This window comes from Eptatretus burgeri, chromosome 16, assembly GCF_056783735.1.
Source record: "Eptatretus burgeri isolate ZD-2024b chromosome 16, Ebu_testis_v1, whole genome shotgun sequence".
Lineage (NCBI taxonomy): Eukaryota > Metazoa > Chordata > Myxini > Myxiniformes > Myxinidae > Eptatretus > Eptatretus burgeri.
This window is the reverse complement of record NC_140976.1, coordinates 54,313,431-54,322,241: the sequence shown is the minus strand read 5'-3', so window position 1 is coordinate 54,322,241 and position 8,811 is coordinate 54,313,431. Positions and strand designations below refer to the sequence as shown.

Below are 8,811 nucleotides of genomic sequence, written 5' to 3'. Positions count from 1 at the left end.
TGGAAGCCGACGGCTCGCAGTCGACCTTTCCCTTGAGGGGCATGGTTCTCCCCATGGAAATGTGCTTCAACTTCTATCCAATAGTTCTCTGTGATCATACCTTCGACACCAAGCTCTCATTTCGCCTGAGATTATATGGAAATAGTTTAATCTCCATTCTCCAAACACACGCCATATAAACCGACAAAATGTCCTCCACTCTCCTTGGCTCCACACGAAGGTAATTCTGCTCAATTACCCTTCTGAGAAACTCCATCGTAATTTCGTGCAAACACCTTTTACTTTGCTGGCTCTTCAAATCTCAGAGCAAGTTCACTAACCTTGAAGCAAATTACCAAACTTTGTGTATGTTCTTTACTGGCAATGACAAATCATGAAGTGTGTGTGTGTGTGTGTTTTGTTTTCCCTGCATATTCGAAGAAGGCCATCCACATGGAACACACAAACTACCTGGTTAACTGGAACTCATGGAACACCTTACCGCATGCAGTCATGAGAAAAAAAAAAGACACGGGAAGGGTCTTTTCAACTCTTGCTTTCCCTTTCCAAGCACGATCTATACTTTGCATACAAGAGACACGATGGCAACAAGACGAAGCCGAGGGGTCAAATGGAACAGTCCAAAACTGAACCTTCCGTCAACTCTGCCCTCAGAGCGTGCGGCAAACTTGATTGGTCGAGACGGCGTAAAGTTAGGCCAAGTACTGCACAAAACTGGATAGTTTTGGAAGTGGCAACAAGGCGATTTGTGTTCGACAGTGTTCAAATATATAATTCAATGAAATAGAAGAAAAGTTTTAAAGGCTGTAGAAGAAAACACAAAGAAACATTTATTCGGAGGTTCATCGCCGTTGAGACACCAAGTTTTACACCACCTTATTTCACAAGTAGATTCGTTATTTGTGCCTGTTGTTTGTGTCCTTTGTGACATCCTGAAAAACAATGTTTCCTGTTTTGAATGATTTTCAAATTTGTTTTACAGCCAGACAAACAGTCTGAAGGAATAACCTTACTCCTCTCTGCGCATGAGCATTCGGGATGAGATTCCGTACAATTTGCCAAATTCAGAGCCAAAGTACTGCTAAACTGCAGGTTCGTGTTCCGATTCATATTCCGATTTGTGTTCTGCAGTGTTCAAAATGTAAGATTAAATTTAAATTAAGTAGTTCCTCGATCATAGAAATGACTTGGAGACAGACAGACAGACAGAGTGAACCACATTGGGTAATTAGCTTGTTGCAGAAACTGCTGCCTGGACAGTAACCACACTAACATAGCAAGCAGTGTAACCTGGTGTAGAGGAGCATCTGAATAGACTAGGCCTCTTGTTGCCAGCAGTCCAGGTAGAAATTTGTGTTGTGTTCAGGTGCCTCAGATAGCTAGCCTACTCTTGGCAAAGGACGCCGTGGGATCTTTAATGTCCAGTAAATAATGTCAGTAGATTGGACACCCAGTTTAACGCCCATCCAAGGGACGGCACACACATTGATGAATCACCCTACATGTGAAACACCGAGATGACAGTTTATAGTTGGGTCGAGACTTGAACCCAGGCGAGACGGCTCAGAGGCGAGTACGCATACCTCGAGGAGTGTCGCACAGGTTGGGCGATTCAGCAATGTGTGTACCGTCCCTTGAATGGATGTTAAACTGCGCTGGTCTGCTGGCATTAGTGTGTGGACGTTAAAGACCCCGCGGTGTCCTTCACCAAGAGTAGGCGAGCCATCGCTGGCACACTGAATAAATTACAAGTCCCTGCTCTAACCAAGGTTTGAATGCATTGTTGGGATGAATGACGTTTTGTGTTTAGGGGGATTTGGACCTTTTTATGTTCGGGGAGATTTTGAGCAATCTTGGCTTTTTACATAAGTAGCATTTACTGCTCATCGCAGTGTACACTGGGTGAATAGATGACTACATCGTGTGGACTTGCATCATACGAAGGACAGAACAGACAGGGAAAGCAAATCTCTCTCTCTCTCTCTCTCTCTCTCTCTCTCTCTCTCTCTCTCTCTCTCTCTCTCTCTGGTCATTTGTGAGCCCAACGGGTTTTTCCATCAACAGTCCAATAGTGGCATGGCTATTCTCCTGAAACTCGATCAAGTTGCAGAAGCTTATAACGCAAACCCTTCATTCTGATGCTATTAGCTGGATTTGAACCCGCAATGCCAGTGCAGGTCCATCACCAACGTTAAACAAGAGAATAAAGCGGCAGACGTTTATTGCTTTGACAAATATTTAAAGCTCTTTGGACAATTATTTTCAAGGCATATTGCAGGTAGTAAGAGGTTCTTCACGTTCAGAATCAATTTACAGAGCAAGTTCAGTTTGAAGTTTAGAAGTTTCGCTCTTTCAAAAGCCTTCATCATCATCATCTGGTTTGTCCAAATAGGTTTTAAGGTCGGCAGCTCATAAGATATGTAGGAATGCCCCCAAAGTTTCACGAACTGGCTGGCCAGGTTCTGATGTTCAACTGAGACCCTTGATTTGGGAAGCCATGGTAATGGAACCCACACCAGTGAGAGCAATGCAACAAGGTTTTACCAAATCCATCAATAAGCTCCTCTTCCATCAGCCTCAATCCATTGTGACCATACTCTGTACAGAGCGTTGGTGCTGCCTAAGCAGTCTCCTTGGCTATTGGGTACAATCCTGGACGGGTCGCCACTCCGGCACAGGATACCGGCATGCTGGCACTCGATTTGCCGACCTCTGAAGGATGACAGACAGAGTCAACCTCACCTGGTATTAATTCAACAGCAGAGTGGGATTTGAACTCAGGATCTTAGAATCCCGAGCCCAACACCCTAACCATTCAGCCAACACCAAGCATATCAGCCTCAATCTCTGTTAAAAACAAACAAACTCAGTTCCAGTAAGTCTGTAGTCCGATGTAAAACGCCAATAACAATAATATTGATGAAGCCGTAATTTTTATACCCTCATTTTTTTCCTTTCACAACTGTATTTTAACTTCCTTAATGAACCAACAACCAATATTTGGATGGCTTAGGATAACAGAGGTACATACTTGCTAACAGCTAATGATCAATCCTCAATGGAACCCTGTTAACTCCCTTCTTTGAAATGGAACAGTGACACTGCTCCCTGGCTCTTCTTCTCTTTAACATCCCCAATGATCCTACCTTTCCTGTTGAATCAGCCAGAATGAACATTTTTGACCCAAGTCAAGTCTTTCAATAACCAGCTGGCTCAGCCTGACGTTTGACTGAAGGTGACTTGGATGGGAATTTAATTTATTCAGGGTGCCCACAATACATCAGCTACTCTTGATGTCTACCATTGACATTGATGTCGACCAACTAATGTCGGCAGACGGGACGCCCAGTTGAACGTCCATCCGAGGGACGGTACACACATTTATGAATCACTCACCCTGCATGTGAAACACCAGGACAGTTTATAGCTGGGCTGAGATTCGAACCCATCGGATAGACTGTTCAAAAGCAAGTCTGCATACCCCCAAACTATCCTACCAGCCGAGCCTGCTCCCAAATTATTTATACCTTTATCTGTTGATTTTCACAGTAATGCAAATCAGACGCATGGGTGGACCATTGTCACAAATGCAAAGGGATGTCCCATAACTTTTTGTGACAGGTGTAAACAAACTACTTTTATCTCAACATAAACCCAAGCCATACTGAGACTGTGAATCCTAATTGCTCTTGAGATGTTATTTAATTAACAGTAAATTAATCAATAACTTAACGCCGGCAACAATGGCACACTCAGTATAAAGCATATAATATAAAGCACAGGCATATTCAAACCAGGGTTCAAATGTGGACGATGATGCTAATTAACAAAGATGTTCCAAAATTTATTTCCTCGTAAATAGGAGCAGAAGAGAGCACAATCGAATCAAAACGAATCGTTATATCTCATGAAAACGTGATTTGGTACACATAAGATTTCAAAAGGTTATCGGAAACGAGATACTCAGAGCAATCCAAGGAACACGATTGTTGGTCAATCTTTCCTTTCACAATAAGTTAATTGGAAGGAAATGTTTGTTCACCAATTATATAAATGTGTGCAGTAAAAAAAAGAAAAAATTTAAAATGACATTCACGTTACCTGCACTATTGTAAAATAATTAATTGAATCAACATTCATGTCCCTGCACTGTTGTAAGTTAATTAATTAAAACAATATTTTCATTTCCTGCACTATTGTAAATCAATTAATTAAATCAACATTTGCGTTTCCTGCACCATTGTAAATTAATTCATTAAAACATCATTTGTGTCCCCAACACTCTTGTAAAATAATAAATTCAATCAACATTCACGTCTCTGCACTATTGTAAATTAATTAATTAAAACAACATTCGCGTTTCCTGAACTATCGTAAGTTAATCAATTAAATCAACATTTTCATTTCCTGCACTATTGTAAATCAATTAATAAAATCAACATTTGCGTTTCCTGCACAATTGTAAAATAATTAATTATATCAACATTTGAGTTTCCTGCATGATTGTAAATCAATTAATTAAATCAACATTCGTATTTCCTGCACAATTGTAAGTTAATTAATGAAATCAACATTTGCGTTTCCTGCACCATTGTAAAATAATTAATTAAATCAACATTTACGTTTCCTGCACTATTGCAAATCAATTAATTAAATCAACATTCATATTTCCTGCACATTGTAAGTTAATTAATTAAATCAACATTCACGTTTCCTGCACTATTGTAAGTTAATTAATTAAATCAACATTCGCGTTTCCTGCACTATTGTAAGTAAATTCATTAAATCAACATTTGCGTTCCCTGCACTATTGAAAGTTAACTAATTAAATCAACATTTGCGTTTCCTGCACTATTGTAAATTAATTAATTAAATCAACATTCGCGTTTCATGCGCTATTGTAAATTAATTAATTAAAACAACATTCGCGTTTCCTGCACAATTGTAAATTAATTAATTAAAGCAACATTCACGTTCTATGCACTATTGCAAAATAATTAATTAAAACAACATTCTCGTTTCCTTCACTATTGTAAATTAATTAATAAAAACAACATTCGCGTTTCCTGCACTATTGTAAATTAATTAATTTATTCAACATTCGCGTTTCCTGCATTATTGTAAATTAATTAATAAAAACAACATTCGCATTTCCTGCACTATTGCAAATTAATTAATTAAAACAACATTCGCATCTCCTGCACAATTGTAAATTAATTAATTAAATCAACAATTGCGTTTCCTGCACTATTGTAAATTAATTAATGAAATCAACATTTTCCTCCCATGCACTATTGTAAATTAATTAATTAAAACAACATTTGCGTTTCCTGCACTAATGTAAATGAATTAATTAAATCAACATTTGCGTTTCCTGCACTATTGTGAATTAATTAATTTAAACACCATTTGCGTTTCCTGCACTATTGTAAATGAATTAATTAAATTAACATTTGCGTTTCCTGCACCATTGCAAATTAATTAAATCAAAATTCACGTTTCCTGCTCTATTGCAAATTAATTAATTAAATCAACATTTTCCTCCCATGCACTATTGTAAATTAATTAATTAAAACAACATTTGTGTTTCCTGCACTAATGTAAATGAATTAATTAAATCAACATTTGCGTTTCCTGCACTATTGTGAATTAATTAATTTAAACACCATTTGCATTTCCTGCACTATTGTAAATGAATTAATTAAATTAACATTGTGTTTCCTGCACCATTGCAAATTAATTAAATCAAAATTCACGTTTCCTGCACTATTGCAAATTAATTAATTAAATCAACATTCGCGTTTCCTGCACTATTGTAAATTAATTAATTAAATCAACATTCGCGTTTCCTGCACTATTGTAAATTAATTAATTAAATCAACATTCGCGTTTCCTGCACTATTGTAAATTGATTAATTAAAACAACATTCGCGTTTCCTGCTCTATTGTAAATTAATTAATTAAATCAACATTCGCGTTTCCTGCACTATTGTAAATTAATTAATTAAATCAACATTCGCGTTTCCTGCACTATTGTAAATTAATTAATTAAATCAACATTCGCGTTTCCTGCACTATTGTAAATTAATTAATTAAATCAACATTCGCGTTTCCTGCACTATTGTAAATTAATTAATTAAATCAACATTCGCGTTTCCTGCACTATTGTAAATTAATTAATTAAATCAACATTCGCGTTTCCTGCACTATTGTAAATTGATTAATTAAATCAACATTCGCGTTTCCTGCACTATTGTAAATTAATTAATTAATTAAATCAACATTCGCGTTTCCTGCACTATTGTAAATTAATTAATTAAATCAAAATTCACGTTTCCTGCGCTATTGTAAATTAATTAATTAAAACAACATTCGCGTTTCCTGCACTATTGTAAATTGATTAATTAAATCAACATTCGCGTTTCCTGCACTATTGTGAAATCATGTTCCGGGAACTTTGTGAACACCCCCTCATGTATATTTAAAGGGGAATCCTTGCGATGGAGCATTCCTTGAACACGTCACACAAGCAGTTTATCCAAGGTTTCCACATCTTTCCCAGGGACAGTAATATAACTTCACATGGCACGTACACCAAAACAATATACACTTTGTTAAAAATATTACACAAACTCCAAAAATTGGATCTGTCGGCTTTTAAGTGAATTATTACTGGTATTATTTTTTCCGAGGCAATATTACGGATATATAACACAAGTCCATTACATACAAAAATTATCATAAACAAAAAGTTCTCGCCAACTCAGCGCAATTTCGAGCACACGGAGTAAGGATTTCATTAATAGGGTTCACACAACGTTATATATGGGATGGAGAGATCGCTCAGCTATGGTTCAGATTAGGTCTGAGATTGGGAAACAGGGGGAGGGAGGGAGCATTTGTTATACCGAGGTTTTCCCAAGGGTCTTTCCAACCCATGGTGAACCACCCTCGCCCCCAACCCCAACCGAGCCACGCTTGCCTCCAGCCCACCTGCCCTCTTCGCCGTCCTCAAAGGTCTCGCAGGGCTCTGCGCCTCGCTCATCGCAGACCTCTGGGAGCGAGTCCTCCTCAAAAGATTTATCTCTCCAGGGTAAGGGCTCTGGCGATGGGCTCGACCGCGAGTCGCCATCGGAGATGTGCTGTGCCACCGCCCAAGGCGCCGGGGTCTTGTTCTTCTCCGGACCCCCGATCTCATCCACCTGTACGGTGCTGCGTGGTCCGTCGGCAGGAGGAGAACGACGGGCCGCATCCGACTCCGGACCAGGACCGGCACCCTGGCCACCCCCCTGCGTGTGGCCGAACCATCTCCAGCGCAGGCGGGACACGCGAGATTCCTTGCGGTTCGACGCCGCGGACATGCTTGCGGGATCTCCGCGCTACATAAGCACAGGAACCGATCAGTGTGTCCGAGAGATTGGGGAGGAGATGTGGGGAGCTTGAAAGGACCGAAGGAAGTGAGGGCCGGGCTAAGTTTCTTTGTGGATTGGATCGCACCACCCAGCGGGGTCTTCACTGGAATCTCACCCTTTGCGCTCTCTTTAGCCCTCCACACTCGGCATCCCCTCATCCCTCCCTCCCGCCCATGCATCTCCTCCCACCTCTCCGCGTCCTTCGCTGCCCGAGCAACGTGACAGCAGCTGCGATGCCTCGTTCACAAGTTTAGCCTTTGCTATCAAAACAAAAAGAGTTCAAAATCCCACCCAGAGCCTTCGAATCATTGTGCGTCCATATCGTCCCCAAAGGGGAATAGCCTCTTTTACTGCAGCTGAGCTTGGATCCCTTTGTGCTAAAATTGATCTCAATACACCATTAATTACTGCAAGAGTTCATCATAACGTTTTCCTGGCTTTCGAGTTGAAGACCAGACAAGGCAAAAGTTCATTTGGCCCAGTTTTCCATGTCACACACCGTCGCATCAGTCTCGACAAAAATATATAACGTGTTCAAAAGGATATATGAACCAGATACTCATAATTAATAGTCCAAGACAAGCAAAACACAGGGTATATAAGTGTATAACAAGATAGAGCATTCAACAGCGCAGAGCCTCACCAGGCGTATTTACCGAGGAAATTCACCTTTCACACAACAATTAGCTACTGCGACTACGACCCCCGAAATATATGAAGTAACATATTTATAAAATTCAACACTTATAGTGTAAATGTTAAATTTATCATCCGATTTTTATTCCTGTGAAAAGCTCTGTGTGTGATGTAATATAGTAAACACCTGAGGATGAATGATAGAGATTACAGTAAATCTAGGTGTGCACAAACACCCTCAGGAACAAGCACGACTAACTTGGACATAGTCCACATTGAAGGTATAAAATTAACTGTGGCAAAATTTGACATTAACTTTGCTATGGTTAAAAGAGACAACTTTGTCAGTCGGTGCCTAAGGTTGGCAGGGTGCGAGAATCATGAAACCCATAGGTCTTGCAGCAAAACTAAGGGCTTGACGAGCCGGCTCAAAATGTGCCTCATGCCTGCCTGAATGAGTCTGAAAGTCTGAAAGTCTGAAAGTCTGAAAGCTTTGCAGTTTCGAGTCTGACTCGAGTCCGAAAGCCTTGCAGGGCACCTCAAATAATGGGTGATACAGAAAAACATACACTCGGGAACGGGCTCGGCTAACTTGGAAACAATCCATATTAAAGGTTAAAAAAAAAGAAAAGAAATGATAATAAATAAATTCGATGTAAACAGGCTGTCATTAAATTAGAAAACTTTGTCAAACTGTATATAAGGTGGCTTGGGGCACTATATTAAAGTAGACCACCCAGAATTCCATATAAGCCTGGTGTTG

The 8,811-nt window shown here is 39.7% G+C and overlaps 1 protein-coding gene across 2 annotated transcripts in view; it reads right to left on the bottom strand.

The window, feature by feature from the left end:
- Window positions 1-7,526, bottom strand: part of LOC147011086 (kelch-like protein 5) — a 125,885-nt gene extending 118,359 nt beyond the window's left edge. For both annotated transcript variants that reach the window (XM_085858663.1, XM_085858664.1), the window contains exon 1: window positions 6,994-7,526. In XM_085858663.1, coding sequence (XP_085714789.1) covers window positions 6,994-7,361 — 368 coding nt within the window. In that variant the 5' untranslated portion in view covers window positions 7,362-7,526. The remainder of the gene's footprint in view (window positions 1-6,993) is intronic.
- Window positions 7,527-8,811: the final 1,285 nt, after the last annotated feature.